The sequence below is a fragment of the Actinia tenebrosa genome, unplaced genomic scaffold (assembly GCF_029948245.1).
Source record: "Actinia tenebrosa isolate PJP-AT-01 unplaced genomic scaffold, QUT_ActTen_1.0 PGA_scaffold12__29_contigs__length_12842862, whole genome shotgun sequence".
Classification (NCBI taxonomy): Eukaryota; Metazoa; Cnidaria; class Anthozoa; order Actiniaria; family Actiniidae; genus Actinia; species Actinia tenebrosa.
Genome location: NW_028292572.1, coordinates 4,097,043 through 4,114,481, shown reverse-complemented (window position 1 = coordinate 4,114,481; position 17,439 = coordinate 4,097,043). Strand labels below are relative to the sequence as shown.

At 35.5% G+C, this 17,439-nt stretch overlaps 2 protein-coding genes across 2 annotated transcripts; one reads left to right on the top strand and one right to left on the bottom strand.

Moving 5' to 3' along the window:
• Positions 1-811: 811 nt before the first annotated feature.
• LOC116287201 (BRISC complex subunit Abraxas 2) lies at positions 812-9,512 on the top strand. Its single transcript, XM_031693839.2, has 10 exons — positions 812-901; positions 976-1,066; positions 1,176-1,212; positions 1,872-1,938; positions 2,576-2,687; positions 3,455-3,548; positions 4,402-4,527; positions 5,725-5,809; positions 6,317-6,431; positions 8,421-9,512. The coding sequence occupies exons 1-10, from the start codon at positions 830-832 to the stop codon at positions 8,843-8,845; spliced, it is 1,224 nt and encodes a 407-aa protein (XP_031549699.2). The 5' UTR covers positions 812-829; the 3' UTR covers positions 8,846-9,512.
• A 905-nt stretch (positions 9,513-10,417) lies between these two features.
• LOC116287203 (uncharacterized) lies at positions 10,418-17,109 on the bottom strand. Its single transcript, XM_031693840.2, has 6 exons — positions 16,983-17,109; positions 16,791-16,873; positions 15,634-15,708; positions 11,932-11,998; positions 11,248-11,307; positions 10,418-10,599 (listed from the first exon to the last, which is right to left on the bottom strand). Exons 1-6 carry the CDS (start codon positions 17,092-17,094, stop codon positions 10,541-10,543), a joined length of 456 nt encoding a protein of 151 aa, XP_031549700.2. The 5' UTR covers positions 17,095-17,109; the 3' UTR covers positions 10,418-10,540.
• Positions 17,110-17,439: the final 330 nt, after the last annotated feature.

The window sequence follows — 17,439 nt, the reverse complement described above, 5'->3', positions numbered from 1 at the left end:
TCGAATCGTTTTCACCGTCCACACGTGTCCGTTTTCGTAAAATTTGCGGATACGGACACAATAACTTGCGGACACGTGTGGACGCAACCCATATCCGCAAAAAAATATTGGCGGATACAAAAATTTCCGGATACGTGTGGACGGGGCCTAATAAAGTTCACTTTCCTATTTGTAATTGTTCTTAGGTCTTGTCCTGCGAGAAAGTCAATTATTATCTGATTTACACTTGAGCTTTCGCACTTTTTTTTGATGCCTGCACGTAGTTCCGTGTATTTTTCTTGTTTTTCAACAATTATTATCATCATCATTACTATTATCATTATCATTATTACTATATTATTATTATTATTACTATTATTATTGATTTACACTCTAGCTTTGCTTTATTTGCATTATTCAACAAAATTCAAAAAAAAAAAAAAAAAAAAAAAAAAAAAAAAAAAAAAAAAAGACAATTTGTTTCTACCGTAAATCCGGCATTGAGGGTCGATGAGTCCCTTTTTTCCAGATTTCTGGACCCTCCCCTGAGAGGGTTTTTTAAAATTTGGGGGGGGGGGGGGGGGGGGACTTTTAATAGACCTTTTATTAACGGTTAGGCGTTTGTTTTGCCCAAATTAGACCTACTGTCATTACTAGTTGTTTCACGCCCAAGCTAAAGAGGTCTATTAGATTTTACGGTGATACGACAACTACCGGAGCTAGTTGCACAGTGTTTTTGCTTCTCAAAACAAACGGCCATTCAGCGGGGCTACACCAATAAGCCTTTGCGAGCCGTTGTTAATAGAGCCCGCGGACATAGGCCAGCAGTATAGTTCCATGTTGATCCAAGATGGAGGTTCGAGTGTCTGGTCCTGTTTTGTCTTCTTTATTCCTAGAACTGGCAAATGGCAAAGGAGACTTGGTGAGTCCTAAAAGGAAGCCATGTTAGATTCTACAGAGACCTAATTTGTTAACGGAGTTTTGATTGTGTTCCAGGAAGGGTTCCTGTTGGGGGACACTAGCGGAAGAACTGTCAACACAATCAGTGATTCTTCTTCTCAGCATTTGAGTTTTGAACGAATCGCAAGTAAGTGCCAGTCAAATTAATCTAACTAAACCAATGATTATAACAATTTCTGATGCAATCGTTTAAAAGCTTTATTTTTATGTCAATTTTGCTGCCGTTTCTTTTATAGCCATTCAAGGATTTATCCCGCGAGAAAGAGCTTTCAGGTACGTTCTGTCAAGCATTTCCTGTTGAAAGAAAGAAAGAATTATACACTCTTTTATATAATTATTTACTCTTTTACTCTGTCGACTTATTATGATATATTCCTAACTAAAGGAAATACTTTTTTTATTTTAAAGCCTGATAAACTTTCGCGAGATTTAGTTTAATAATGCACGAGGCACAGACTTCATTTTAGCTAAAGTACTAGTTATTAAATATAAACGAATAGGTGGTAGTTGGCTTTTTTACTTCCACGATGACAGTAAGGGATATTTTGTGCTTGTATGTACTAGTGTGTCAATGAATACCTGTTTCAACATGCGGAGTTCATAGGTTATGGTAGGAATCCATGGGTGATAGTAGGAGTTAACAGTTTTAAAATTCACCTATCAATGTAAGTCCGGTGGGGAGGGTTATACGGGCAAGGGATGAGAATTTGTCAAAGATCATTTAAAAAATTTAAATGCCCCAGGGTGGGGAAGAAATTGTCATTCAAATGGCACAAAATAACCCCACCAAAATAACCAAAACCTATGCAGAAAGAATAGTAATTATCATGAGAATAGATGGGCAAAGAGTTTCATATAAATAAAAAGAATCAAACTGTATGCTAAGCAGTAATAAATAGAAAGTTTATTTTTAAAGATTTTTTTCCTTGCAGTTTTTACGACAGTGTGGGAAGTATTGACAAGAAAAAGATTGAAATACTTCTTGGAAAAAATAAGGAGGTACTGTATAAAAAGTCTTTTTAAACTTATAAATTGGAGTAACTCTGCTGACTAAAAGTATTTAGCAGAAACTTTTTGAAAACTTTGGTCTTTAATGCTGATTAGAGATTTAGACATTTAACTGCCACCAGGTTGGCTAAGTTGGTTGAGCATCAGATTTTCGTGCGGGACGTCGTAGTTCAAGTCCCAGCCAGACCAACACTTAGAGTCTTATTTAAAATAACTGAGGAGAAGGTGCTGCCTTTGTAATAACAATAATTGTTATATTACAAATAATAATTATTAATACAAATGGATAGACCTTCACATGGCTCGGATGACCAGGTAAAATGGCAGTCTCCTCTCTCCACACTACCTCACCCTTCAGGGGAGGGATACAAAAGAACCACTGAGGACATAAACAAACCCTTGCAGTGACCACCCTCAGTGTCTGGCCTTTACTAATGGGTTGGGTATGGTGATTTTACGGGGTTGGAAATTGGTGCAATGTACCTCGAAGGGGACACTGAGCCCTATTGTGCAGCACCAGCTTGCGGGCAAATTGTTTGAAAGCTTGAGAATAAACTTGTCATTGGCTATAATTATGGTGTTATTAGAGCAGACTTCTAACGATGTGACTGGTGTTGTTTGGTTTTAGAATGTAATTGGTTGGTATAGATATAGAAGAAACACACAGTCTTTTGTTTCCATGAGGGAAAGACATGTTCATCATAATCTCATCAGGGAAATCAATTTTACACCAGCCAAGGGTAAGCTTTAAGAATATCTCACAACCAAGAAAAATGGGCTGGTCTCATTCAAAGTTTAATTATTAACCCTTGGATTCCTGGACATTTTGAGGTTTTTTAGTGTTTTTCTGAACCTAAACATTTTGCTAGCCCTAGCAAAATGTTTGCAGTATGGATTAAGAGAAAATTCTTTCATATTCAAGGGATGAGCGCCAAAAACTATTTTCTTGAAGAAAGGCTGTTGTACAAGGCTAAAATCTTGTTATTTAGAAAGTTTAACTTGTTTGGAAGTGGAGATGGCCAATGAAGTGGAATCAAAGTGTTAACCCAAAGCAAAAATTTGAATCGAAAATAATGTTTAGGCCTTCATTTGCTTATTTCCCCTACATTTTCTATAAAAAAAACTTGACAAAGCTACAATCTAACACAAATGCAACAAAACATCTTTGTACAATTGAAAATACCGCTTCAAACAGGCATTTTATCATGATACATCAGTTTCTAACTGTTAAAAAAAAGGGTTTTGAGTGTTAACCCAAAACGAAAATTGGGATCAAAACTCATGCGAAAGTCTAGCTTTTGGCGCTTTTTGCCATTATTGCTAGTTATTGAAAATAATTTCCTCTTAACATTTTCAGTGTTTTCTGCAAATAAGGCACAAACTTCATCAGTGTATGATGTTCCATTAGAATTTTTAAATGCTTTTCATAAGAAATAAATGATTATTATTAGTTACTATTAAATATTACATTATATATAACTATTTTTTATCATTTATTATCCTACAGAATTCATTTTTATTATTTTTACTGCATCCACATCAGCTGGGATGTCTGTTCACTCCTTTGACTATAACATTGTTTCGTCTAGTCATGTAATGGGGTGAGTACCATATTTGTTTTAGTATATCATGACTGATAAATGCAGAGCATGAAGCAACCAGAAGGCAGAAGTCATCCACATTGTGAATCTGCCAACTATAGTAATGCAAAACTCCATTCAATTTAATTCCATAGCTCAACATAAATGCATGAGCCGATTGGCTAGACCAACTATTTTTTTCAAAAAAGCAAAGAAAAATTTTACATGTACTCCCAAAAATGCATGAGCTGATTGGCTAGACCAACTATTTTTTTCAAAAAAGCAAAGAAAAATTTTACATGTACTCCCAAAAATGCATGAGCTGATTGGCTAGACCAACTATTTTTTTCAAAAAAGCAAAGAAAAATTTTACATGTACTCCCAAAAATGCATGAGCTGATTGGCTAGACCAACTATTTTTTTCAAAAAAGCAAAGAAATATTTTACATGTACTCCCAAAAATGCATGAGCTGATTGGCTAGAGCAACTATTTTTTTTTAAAAAAGCAAAGAAAAAATTTACATGTACTTCCAAAAATATAGGAATGTTCCTGAAAATTTGAGGAAATATGAAAATACAGGGAGCATGTGCTGTTTTTTTGTCCTGTTGTTGCACCCATAAATCTTAAAACTCATAAAGCTAGTCTATTTTCTACTACCTTTTTGCTATTGTTTTTATTATACAATTTGATTGTTTCTCTCTGTTTAAGTGGTTGCACTGTAATGTATGTTTGCACATTATAATACAGTTAGCAGCTTCCATATTGAGGAAGAGATTGTTTTGTATGGGAATGGCTAGTGCGATACTGTAACTTTATTTCAAGAGGGTACATGTAATGTGTGTTTACTGAGTTGTGTTGCATTTGTCGTTACAGCACTTTTACAAACCATGAGATGAAAGTAGTTAATTTGGGTGACACATGCCACTCTGAGTACAGGTTACAGCCAGAAACAATAAGAACCCCATCAAAAGTATTTACAGACGTTATAAATATATACAGGCAAGTGTTGTATTTGTGCACTGAACACATGCAACTTGTAAGAACACGTCTTGTGGCCTTGAGGTGTGCATTTCATTATGTTGAAGTAAAGGTTATGTATTTAGCTGGAAAACTATTCAGTTCTCACAACTCAGATTGTGTAGTTCCAGAAATTATCCATACCCATCTCACAGAGGAATTTGGAATTTCCAAAGGGTGGGGGTCAGAGAAAGAACAAAAATTACAGAGTTTGTATGAAAGAAAATTGGAATATCTGGGGGTAATGAGGGGGTCTTTAAAAAATTCCTCTATTTGGGGATATGGATAATTTCTGGAGTAACACATTACAGAGAAATGTAGGGGTAAAAGATAATATTATATAAACAAGCAATTTTAATAATAATTATAATGATTGCATTTAGCTAATAGACCTATTGATTAATAGGCCCTTTGCAGCTCAGTAATCACGTGATGATTAATTCACTGAGAGCAAACAAATGAACACCTTGATTCCCATGGGTGAAATATACTGGTGAGCAAACAAGATTTCTACAACCTGTTTCGAGAGATTTTAATCAAACTGCATTTGGTAACACACTGGTTACACATTGTTTCATTCAGTTCTTTACTAGTAGCTAAAAAGAATTACCAATTGACACATGACCCTTAACTGCGAAGGGCCTATTATTTAGGGGAGTCTTGATGTAAGTAGATAGTGATATATTTTGAGTGTTTTACTTAATTTTACATGTTAAAATGTTAGTAATTACAAACGTAGAAGAAAGGTACAGCTGTAATTTTTAAGGTGGCACACAGTTTTTTTTCACCATGGGTTGTTGCTAGCTTCACATCAAGGTTTCATAGTGAAAAAATGTCTCAATTCCAGGGGCAGCGAAACCGGGGGGGCATGTGCCCCCCCCAAAATATTGGTTCTTAGTCATTGTTTTACGGAGAATGCGTCTGCAATCAAACAAAACATTGTCATTATCACATAGCGTTAAATATAATTTTCAGTGCCCCCCCCCAAAGATTTTTAGCTTCTGCCGCCCCTGAATTCCTTTCATACTTTGACACCAAGTTTGCAACATTAGATTGAAGTTTTATTTGTCACTGGTTTCCCAGCAACTGTGCTCTGCTAATAAAGCACAATTCTCAACCAATCAGAGCAAGTGTACTAAGCTAACATATTGACTAACATATTAATCTTTCCTAAACCAGAGAAGACTTTATTGACAAGGATGGATGCTTACAACAACCATTAGCTACACATTCAATGTGTATTTCTTTAATGACCAAAATGAAGGTACAGTGTACATAAGTTAATTTACTAGATACAAACAAAAAATCTTTTTTTTTGTTGTCATAAAGAAATCACCCCCTTGTACCCAGGGCTTAAGATAATGGCTGGACATCAGACAATGTCCGACCAGAAATGGGACTTGTCCAGTCAAATCTTTGCCTCGCTGGTCATTTTGAACAGTAATGTTGAGCCAGGAATGAGGTTTGACTTAGCTAACTAATTTGACCTGTTGTCTTTATCATTATTTTAAACCCTGGAACCATTCTCGGCAGTTGAGATCCAATAGACCCTTATGATAAATCCCACATTGCTTTATTTTATGTGCTTGACAATAGATTTAATCTTTCCAATTTCATTAAAAAAAAAAAAAATTGAAAAAAAAAACTTGAATTCAAATTCGGAAAATAAGGCATTGCAGAAACTATTAGAAAGGTTTATATTGTGTGTAATGTTGCAGTCATAGTTAATTTGTTATTAGTTTATAATGAGAATGAATATTATTGCTTACAGGAGCTTCTAACAGAAGTTAACAATAGTGAATCCACTGTTGGTGTAATGACAGAACAGGTTCAAATGTTGAGGGAGAATTTGGAACAAAAGAAAAGAGAAATATGCATAAAACTGGGTAAGTACAATTTGTAGGGTACTTCATTAACGTTGCTTCTCAGAAAAAATATACTTTTAGGCAGAACTAGCCTCATCTCTCTCTCTCTCTCTCCCTCCCTCTATCTCTCTTCATCTTTCTCTCTCTCTCTCTCGTTCTCTCAATTTTTTTTTCTAACTTACGCTAACAATTTACCACATTGTCTAAATTTTTCAACTTCGAGGACGTTTGCTGATGATAATACAATTTACTATGGCTAGAATTGGTAGCCAGTCTTTTCGATCCACAGTCTTTTCCATCCAGGTCTTTTCAATCTACATAATTTATATTCACAATTCAATTACTGTAATGTGGTTTGGGATAATTCAACAAAGGGTTTAATAGCCAATAAGCTGCAAAAATTACAAAACAAAGCTGTGGAACTTTCTCTCGACAGAGGTTAAACATTCTAAATCATTGTCATCATTTAGAAGTAAGATTTGAAACTGTTCAATTCTTGTCAACAGTTCTACATGTAGTTAAGCTTTTTAAATTGTAAATTACAATTTTATCATATATAGTTATTAATTTATTTATACTATAGTTCTTTTCTATATGTATAGTATGTGTACAACTTTTATGTAAACCAGTTGTAAATAAAGATCATTTATTCATTCATACTTCATTTTCTTCAGCCAACCTGCACTGATTTTTTGATTTATCGTGTGCTTCATTTATGCTCAGTCTAATTTTGGTTGTGACCCTGAACACCATTGTTTTTTAAGCCTCGATCATATTTTTTTACATGACTTTAGGGGGGTGTTAAGAATTATTCTGGACATTTCAAACTTTCACTTGCCCCCCCCCCCCCCCCCCCCCCCCCCACTCTGCCATACATTATGAACACAGCCTAAGTATCTTAACAACCCTAAATTTAAATTTGGATTTTTGGACTAGCCTAAATATACACATGATTTGAACAAAATCATCATAAACTTAGCACAGAAATGTCCCATATTAAGATCTTGTACAATTCCACATTGTGAAAATGTTAGAAATACTAGAAACCAACCATTACAATAATTTACACCAGATTTTTAATTACGAACTGCTTTGCAGGTAAGAAAGTCCAAGAACATCGTTATAAATTTAACAGCAACTGAGAAAAGTATTCTTCAAATGAAAATGAATACAAAGCATATGTTGTTTTGGAATATTTTTTAAATACGTAGATTTCGGATTTCAAATATTATGAATTTCTACATACTAGCTATAGTATATTAGACTGTAAAGGACTTTCACATATAAATATGCTTGACAGTGAAGGTCTTTCACATATAAATATATTAGGCTGTGAAGGTCTTTCACATATAAATATGCTTGACAGTGAAGGTCTTTCACATATAAATATGCTTGACTGTGAAGGTCTTTCACATATAAATATGTTAGGCTGTGAAGGTCTTTCACATATAAATATGCTTGACAGCGGCGGTCTTTTACATATAAATATGTTAGGCTGTGAAGGTCTTTCACATATAAATATCTTTGACAGCGAAAGTCTTTCACATATAAATATTGTTTCTGTTGAACACCCATGTTTTGAACACAAACATGAATTATATGTCGGTATCTTGTCATATTTATCAAGAATTGTTCAAAATTGCAATAAAAGTAGAAAATTAATAAAGGAAAACTCAATGTAATGGAATTTTGTACATTTTTTCATAAAAAAATCCATGATGATAAGTAAAATGTTGTAAAAGCTGAAAAATGTACATTTTAATAAAGAATATCGATCCTGAATTTAAGGTACATTCTGTTTTGTTCATTTAACCATATACATAATCATGTTTCTTATAAATTTGTTTAAATCATGTGTATGTTTAGGCTAGTCCAAAAATCCAAATTTAAATTTAGGGTTGTTCTTACAATCAATAGTTTAAAAACCATTGTACAGTAGAAAGATTTAATCAATGATGGTATAATTTTAAAGAAATTCTAACTTCTGATTATTTTGTCTGTACATTTTAGAGCAAAAAAGGCTGCTTGAGCAACATGAAGTACAAACAGCTGATCTGATTCAAATTACACAAGATAGTACCAAAAAAACAGAAAAACAAATGTCGAAATCAAAGCAGAAGCATGCTGGAAGGTCTGGTGCTAGCAAAACACATAGTCATTCACACAGAAGAGAGGTAGAACACATGGACACTTCAACAAGTAATAACTTAATTGATTTTAGTGATGGAATGAATGTCAATCGACCATCACACAAGACTGCGCTAAACCAACGTCAGTCTCTTGGAAATGACTACCAGAATACCAGGAAAGATGTTGCAGCTTCACTTGATGTAGATGATGATGAAACTCAGGACTATAGCTTGCCTGATGACAAATGTAATCAAGGAGTATCTACACTAGGAGAGCAAGCATTATTAGATTCTCCAACTTACTAAAATCAGCATCATCTGCTATTAATGGTATTTGTAATTTTGTAGTTCCATAAGATGTCCATACCTTGTTCAAGAATAGGGGAACTTTTAAGTGGTGCAGCAGGTTTTTTTTCGGGGGGTGTAGTGCTTCCTCATGTATTTACATGTACATGGGTCAAATCAACAACAATTTCTTTGTAGCAAAGATGGGTATTTTCTAGAGATACGCAAAATACATGAAATGGTAGTAACTGTACCCTTAGAGTTGGTAGTAACTGTACCCTTAGAGTTGGTAGTAACTTACAGTGTGACTATATCAACCAAGGCCACCCAAACAAATTTTAAATCAAATCCACAATACAACTCACATTTTTAACGCTGCATAACAGATGAATTAGTGAATTCTGGGTTTTAAACTGTTTCTCGTCCACTCCTTATCATACACACACTCGTATAAAGTAAAACATGATTTTAAAGAGGGAAATGCGAAAATTTGTACAGATTCTATTGTTTAAATACTCGATCGTGATTGGCTAATTTGTATGAAAATTTGTCTTGGTGGCCTTGGTTGGTGTAGTCGCACTGTAATACTTCATAGATGGAAAGGTTTTCACAATTATGTGATAGAAGCCATGTTGGATGGTAGGAAGGATTAGAAGCCATTTATTTTAATAAATGATATTCAAATATTGCAGATTTTTCAATAGTTGCCCTCTGTAAAGGAGACTACCCCCTGTATCACCATCATTCCTTGTTGTAGTTCTGACCAGAAGATTAATGAAAAGCTGGTGCTGATAAACTTGAAAACAATTTAAAAATGAGAAAGAAAAAACACTAAAAATTCCTTTTGGTTCTGAATTTTTCATACTTTTGAACAACTAGCGCGGCTCAGTTGGTTACTGCACAGCCTTCAGAGCTAGAGGTCTAAGATTTGATCATTAGAATCCCCCCCTGATATGTGGGGCTTTGAGGGGATATATTACCTAGGATACCTTAGGATTTATCATTATGTGGGGGATTCACACACTTTGTCATCCCTGCCAAAGGAATGTGGGGCATTAGGTGGGATTCATTTAATTCAAAGATGCTGGTCATTGATCCCACAAAAAATTCTGGGTCGCAGCATTTTACAAAACTAGTTAAAGAATATGTTGCCAAGCCAAATTTAGTTGGCCCATATGGTGGGGCATTTGTCAGTTTTAGTTCGCTATTCAATACTAATCCCCTCATATATCCTGGGGTGGTGGGTAGGGGTTTACTTTGACTTGTACACTACTATTATGGACATGCCCACACAACCAGCTTTATTTACTACCAAATGATTGTAATGTTTAGCTCAGCTGGGCAACGGAAACTTTTACAAGAAATGGATCACCTAATATTTAGAAAATAACTTAAATTGCTACCCAAAAATGATTTCATAGATTTTGCTGGTTTCAAAATTCTATAACTTCAAAGCCACTGAAAATATCTTCCGAATTTTTCATCTCATATTTTTCTGTTTTTTATATTTCATGGCATTTACTGCAGTCACTGTCCAAATATATCAGACAGTACATGCTGTACAGAATTAAAAATCATATTTTAACAACTGGCTATTTTTTTTTTGTTTATTCAGTACAAGCTCTTTGTACATGAAGTTACCAAAGACTAAATTATGTACATATTGAGTTCTACTGTTACAGGGTGAGGTTTTATCAATGAAAATGTAAGATGAATTCAAAATAATTTTGGATCGTTATGATACTCCAGGTATTTCATAGTGATTGGCATGAGACCTAAAATAAAAAATAATTCCAAATCAGTTGTGACCAAGATGGATTTTTAAATCTGGAAATGATCTTTTCCTTGATTTTTCCATCAAGTTCTCTTACTATTGCCCATTATTACTAGCCTTATAAGCCTGTAATTAATATAATGTTATTTACTATAACTAGTAGTTGAAAGATGAAGTTGCTTTAGAATTCCAAGGGTTTTGCTCTCATTGGTGAATGATTTATACAAAATCAAGAACTCTAAATAGTAAGAGAACAATTTTATGAAAAACTATTAGTTGGAGTACACTGTAAAACTCAGGTGAGATTTTTTTGCCAATATTTTTACATCAAGGTTTTTACGAGTGTGATGTACTGTCAATGTGAAATTTTTTATGAAAAACTCTTAGCTGGAGTACACTGTAAAACTCAGGTGAGATTTTTTTGCCAATATTTTTACATCGAGGTTTTTACAAGTGTGGTGTACTGTCAGTGTTATGGATGGTTTTATGACGGACGTTTTTAGCATGCTATATCACTTACAAAACCCAGCTAAGTGAGTTCCAACTAGCTGACCATGCAAGTGGAATTATGATCTGATTAATGATCTTACATTTGACATTACTTATAATCCTGTTACCCTCGGAAATGCACTACAAAATTACTGCTTACCCATTGCTCTTGCTCTTTTGATAGTCTTGGTGATTTCCATCTGTCTTTTGTTACATAACCCTGAAAGCACAATGAAGAAGGCATAAAGAAAGTATGTGTTAAAAGCAAGTAAATATCATAGAGTGCAAACCACATTCATGAAATAGTATAACTAATTAGTACAAAATAGCACCTATGAAATAATTGAAAATAAAATAAAAATATGTGTTTAGTGCTATTTATTTTTTGTGCTATTTCATGGATATATGACACTATATAGACCCTTTTCAAGTTCCAAATTACCGCTGTGTTCCTTGATTACAGACTCATTTACTCAGGCTTAGCCTTGATTTTGTGTAGAATATTCATGTGTCTCAGTCAAGGTCCGTCAAATTTCAAAGTGTTTGTATTGTTGGAGTTGTGCATTCGTCTTTACTGTTGATATCTGTGAATATTGATAATACACTGATGCCAGTCTAAGCCTGAGTAAATGAGTTTGTAGTCAAGAAACACAGCAGTGATTTGGAACTTGAAAAGGGTCTACTGCACTCTACTCAGCAATACTAGTACTACATAGATAACAACTGTGGAGAATTTGGGTGGACATAGGTTAGGTGGATATCATTTCATATCATTGGTGGATAATATGTTTAGTGTATGTGAGTGTGTGTGTGGAGGGGGGGCATTGTATTTCCTTAATTATACCTGTTACTTGACGTCCATATATACGGCCAGTATGTGGTGATACAAACTGTGACAACAGTCTTACATTCTAAAAATATAAAATTGGCATAACTTAGCAAACTTTCCATATGAATCATGGTTTATTTCACTCTTTCTGTGTGCTTGCTTTGATAAAAGGTGATTTAAATTATTAGAGGTGCTTGGTAAAGTATGAGGTGATAGGTACAGGTGTAAAGTATGAGGTGCTTGGTACAGGTGTACAGTATGAGGTGATAGGTACAGGTGTACAGTATGAGGTGATAGGTACAGGTGTACAGTATGAGGTGATTGGTACAGGTGTACAGTATGAGGTGCTTGGTACAGGTGTACAGTATGAGGTGATTGGTACAGGTGTACAGTATGAGGTGATTGGTACAGGTGTACAGTATGAGGTGCTTGGTACAGGGTGTACAGTATGAGGTGATTGGTACAGGTGTACAGTATGAGGTGCTTGGTACAGGTGTACAGTATGAGGTGATAGGTACAGGTGTACAGCATGAGGTGATAGGTACAGGTGTACAGTATGAGGGTGATAGGTACAGGTGTAGCAGTATGAGGTGATTGGTACAGGTGTACAGTATGAGGTGATTGGTACAGGTGTACAGTACGAGGTGATTGGTACAGGTGTACAGTACGAGGTGATTGGTACAGGTGTACAGTACGAGGTGATTGGTACAAGGGGTACAGTACGAGGTGATTGGTACAGGTGTACAGTACGAAGTGATTGGTACAGGTGTGCAGTACGAGGTGATTGGTACAGGTGTGCAGTACGAGGTGATTGGTACAGGGTGTACAGTACGAGGTGATTGGTACAGGTGTACAGTACGAGGTGATTGGTACAGGTGTACAGTAAGAGGTGATTGGTACAGGTGTACAGTATCGAGGTGATTGGTACAGGTTAGTACTAGGAGTGATTGGTACGAGGGTACAGTATAGTATTGGTACAGGTGTACAGTATGAGGTGATTGGTACAGGTGTACAGTATGAGTTGATAGGTACAGGTGTACAGTATGAGGTGATAGTTACAGATGTACAGTATGAGGTGATTGGTACAGTATGAGGTTATAGGTACAGGTGTACAGTATGAGGTGATAGGTACAGATGTACAGCATGAGGTGATTGGTACAGGGGTACAGTATGAGGTTATAGGTACAGGTGTACAGTATGAGGTGATAGGTACAGATGTACAGTACGAGGTGATAGGTACAGATGTACAGTATGAGGTGATTGGTACAGGGGTACAGTATGAGGTGATTGGTACAGGTGTACAGTATGAGGTGATAGGTACAGATGTACAGTATGAGGTGATTGGTACAGGTGTACAGTATGAGTTGATAGGTACAGGTGTACAGTATGAGGTGATAGTTACAGATGTACAGTATGAGGTGATTGGTACAGTATGAGGTTATAGGTACAGGTGTACAGTATGAGGTGATAGGTACAGATGTACAGTATGAGGTGATTGGTACAGGGGTACAGTATGAGGTGATAGGTACAGATGTACAGTATGAGGTGATTGGTACAGGGGTACAGTATGAGGTGATTGGTACAGGTGTACAGTATGAGGTGATTGGTACAGGTGTACAGTATGAGGTGATTGGTACAGGTGTACAGTACGAGGTGATTGGTACAGGGGTACAGTACGAGGTGATTGGTACAGGGGTACAGTATGAGGTGATAGGTACAGATGTACAGTACGAGGTGATTGGTACAGGTGTACAGTACGAGGTGATTGGTACAGGGGTACAGTATGAAGTGATTGGTACAGGGGTACAGTATGAGGTGATAGGTACAGGTGTACAGTACGAGGTGATTGGTACAGGTGTACAGTATGAGGTGATTGGTACAGGTGTACAGTAGGAGGTGATTGGTACAGGGGTACAGTACGAGGTGATTGGTACAGGGGTACAGTACGAGGTGATTGGTACAGGGGTACAGTATGAGGTGATTGGTACAGGTGTAAAGTACGAGGTGATTGGTACAGGTGTAAAGTATGAGGTGATTGGTACAGGTGTACAGTATGAGGTGATTGGTACAGGGGTACAGTATATGATTGGTACAGGTGTACAGTATGAGGTGATTGGTACAGGTGTGCAGTATGAGGTGATTGGTACAGGTGTACAGTACGAGGTGATTGGTACAGGTGTACAGTATAAAAGTATTGGTATTGATGATGGGTTGTGGAGAGACAGAACCCCCACTTAAATTGGTACAATGGTGATGCAATTAAACCGTGAAATAAAATCAAACTAAATACTAACTAATAGTATCTATTTAGTGACTAATAGTTCCTATCACTCAACCAGAACATTTATTAAACAAAAGACACAAATGGTCTCTTTACTCACTAAATAGCTACTATTAGTTAGTATTTAGTTTGATTTTATTTCAGGGTGTAATTGCATCCACTCTAAGACACTACTGTTGGTCTAGTTGGTGAAAAAAACAATGATCTGAGCCTGTTATCACAGTCTCACTACCACTTTATGTATGCTACAGTATTTCGTGCACTAAATGCTTGACTCTCATGCTGGTTTAAACAACGAAGGAAAAATAAAGACCTTGGAGAAAAAACCCCATATTAAAAAGGAAGAGAATAAAACATTGAACAAACTCAATTCACATATGGCCTCCACAGGGCTCAAACTAGCTGTCTGACCTGGTGGACTCACAGCCGTGAAAGGCAATGCATTAGCAGCTATGCCACCCTTGCCACCCCTTGAAATTTTATTAATCTATCTAGTTTTCCTAATGCATACTTTTGAGTTAATTGCCAATGTAGTCAAACTCACCAAAATGCTGGTTGAAAAAAACTCAGTTTTAAAAAATAAACATACAGAATTTCTACCATAAAATTAAGTGGAAAGGTTACCCTATTGTTTCATTTTTGTAATGCTTGCTAGTTCTCTCTTTTGCTTCAAGAGTTTTTCCTTCAGAATTTTGTTTGCTTAATTTAAATTGAATCATGAAATAATTTAATTGGGCTATAACTTGATATAATGGGCTATAATGATAATTACAAGTGCTACCTTGAGGAGTCAAGTGGTGTGAGCTTCTAATGTGTAGCTCTCACCAATTATGCCAAACGGGTTCAATTCCCAAGCTTGGTGTCATGTGAGTAGAGTAGTTTGTTGGTTCTCTTCAGTGATTTTCCTCCTGTGGGTTCCCTCCCTGCTTAACCTATTAAATTCGAATTTGATTTTTGAGCTTTCACCTAGCATTAAAGTGCAAATGAACCCTTTGACAATATTCAGTACTGGTTCTGCATAAAGCAAATGGTTGATTGGTAAAATGTTTCTTGATTTGAGTGATGCGTCTCTAAGTTATAAAGGTTTATACTTCCAATGTGTTAATGATGGTGACGTCAGGTAAGGTATTTGAGGGTTTTTGTTGTAACTAGTAATACTAAATGCTGGCCATTTTGAAAATAAAAATTTAAAAATAGCTTTAATATAAACCATGAGTAAAATAATGATGCTTTTTAAATACTGTATCTATGAACTAGTTCAAAGTTCAATTTTGTATATTAAATTAAGCCTTAATAGACGTCACACTCATTAGCATATTTGAAGTATAAACCTTCATAACTTAGAAACGCATCACTCAAATCAAGAAATATTTTTCCATTCAACTATTTGGGAGAGTTCATTTGCACTTTAAGTTTGGGGCTCTGCTTATGTTCACCTTATAATCAATATCAATGTCAATTCTCTTGGGACACAGTACACAGCCAGTTGGTCGATCCTCTTCATCAAGCCTCTGCAAGACAAACATTCAAATCACAACAAGACCCTGGAACAGGGTAGACAGGGATACTGTACCAGGCAATTACATATCAGAGTCTCTAAGAATCTAATGCAGAGAAAATAAATGTCTCTAAATAAAGTTATAGAGCTCCTAAATGTACAATGAAAACCACTTTGGATAAAAAAGTTTGACACATATATATCCATTAGATTGAGTTCCATTTCACTTAGTTTGGCTAAAGAAGTTGCTAAATCTGAAGTTTCATTTACAACAGTAAGATGAGCAAATCCAGGGTTCCCAGCAATTTTGAAAATAGAAATTCCCTGACTTTTCCCTGACTAAAATCGAATCAAATCGACCACGTGATGCCAATGTTGTATCACATGGGCATGTTTTGACGTGGTCGATTTGAAATGTACTTGCGGATAACATAACAGACACTACGAAGGCGATTAAAAAATCACAACTACCTCGGTCTACTGGGAAGAGTAGTAAATGATACTAAATTATTCAATATTTTTTTCATTATTTGAAAAGATTTATCAGTCTATCCGAAAATTGCAAACAGTATGAGTATCACACGGATACTCATGGTTAACTTTAAACAAAATTCCCTGACTTTTCCCTGACTTTAAGTAAAAATCGCAATTTCCCTGACTCAATAAAAAATTCCCTGACTTTTCCCTGACTGTGTTTTCCCCTGACCCCTGGAAACCCTGAAATCGTTGCCCAAGACAAGTTCTCTCAGAATTGCTTCAAATGCCCATTATCCCTGACTCAATATTTTCAGTATTGATTTTACATAAAGTAATAGTTGAAAAAAAGTAAGGGAGGCTTAGTATTATGCTTGCAACATATTGATTTACATAACCCCCTTAAATTAATCAGTTGTCAAGTGAACACCAGAAATGAATTTATAGTAACAAAATAAAGTTTCAGCTCATAAATGGGAGAAATAAAACGGGAGAAATGGCATTAAGCCATTATGAAATCATATAAGTTTAATTAAGCTTAAAATTTTTACACACACACATATATAAATATATTAGGCTTAATTATGAGGTTTTCTCCATGCAGAAAAAGGGTTACGTTACCTCGTATCTAGCCATTAGCTCTAGCTCTCGTTGTTTTCTTAATTTTCTTTTCCTTTCTAGGTAATGATATTTTCCCTCTTGAACTAGAGAAATGAAATAATATTAAACGCATGGTCAGAATACTATCAGAATACATGTGACAAGCATTAACATTTTCCACAAGCGAACATGCAAAACACCGACGCTTGTTACCTGGTAAACTAAGGTGGAATGTCCGGACGAATGATGATAAACATCCTATTGAATTCAGCGGATAAATGTTATGAAGAATACTTGTACTTCGAAGACACCTGATGGCCGCCATCTTTACTAAAGCCACAGGAAGACCACGGAATGCCACAGGTAGCCCAAAAACAGTACCCAGGGCCCAAGACTCTGAGCAAAGGTTACTCAAGCCTCAATACAGTCACGTGGACCACAGAGGATGACATCGTGTCTATAGATTTTAGATTTAGTAAGGACAAAGACTTTAATGACTTTCATTTTAAGGTATTATCTGTTTCTACAGTTAATTTTAGTAAGCAGGACTATAAATACTTTTAAGCCGTTTTAGACATTTTAGATAGGTTTCAAATTTTTCTTCCATTATTAGATTTTTTAAAATAGATAATTGATTTAGGTTAATGTTTATTTGGTTTCCTTTATATTT

Coding starts and splice junctions, on each gene's coding strand:
- LOC116287201 (XM_031693839.2), top strand. CDS start 830: ATGGAGGTTCGAGTGTCTGGTCCTGTTTTGTCTTCTTTATTCCTAGAA. Junction 1,939..2,575: donor TTCTTGGAAAAAATAAGGAG/GTACTGTATAAA, acceptor GTTTGGTTTTAG/AATGTAATTGGTTGGTATAG. Junction 3,549..4,401: donor TCGTCTAGTCATGTAATGGG/GTGAGTACCATA, acceptor TTGTCGTTACAG/CACTTTTACAAACCATGAGA.
- LOC116287203 (XM_031693840.2), bottom strand. CDS start 17,094: ATGGCGGCCATCAGGTGTCTTCGAAGTACAAGTATTCTTCATAACATT. Junction 15,709..16,790: donor AGCTAATGGCTAGATACGAG/GTAACGTAACCC, acceptor TTTGTCTTGCAG/AGGCTTGATGAAGAGGATCG. Junction 11,308..11,931: donor ATATGGACGTCAAGTAACAG/GTATAATTAAGG, acceptor TTGTGCTTTCAG/GGTTATGTAACAAAAGACAG.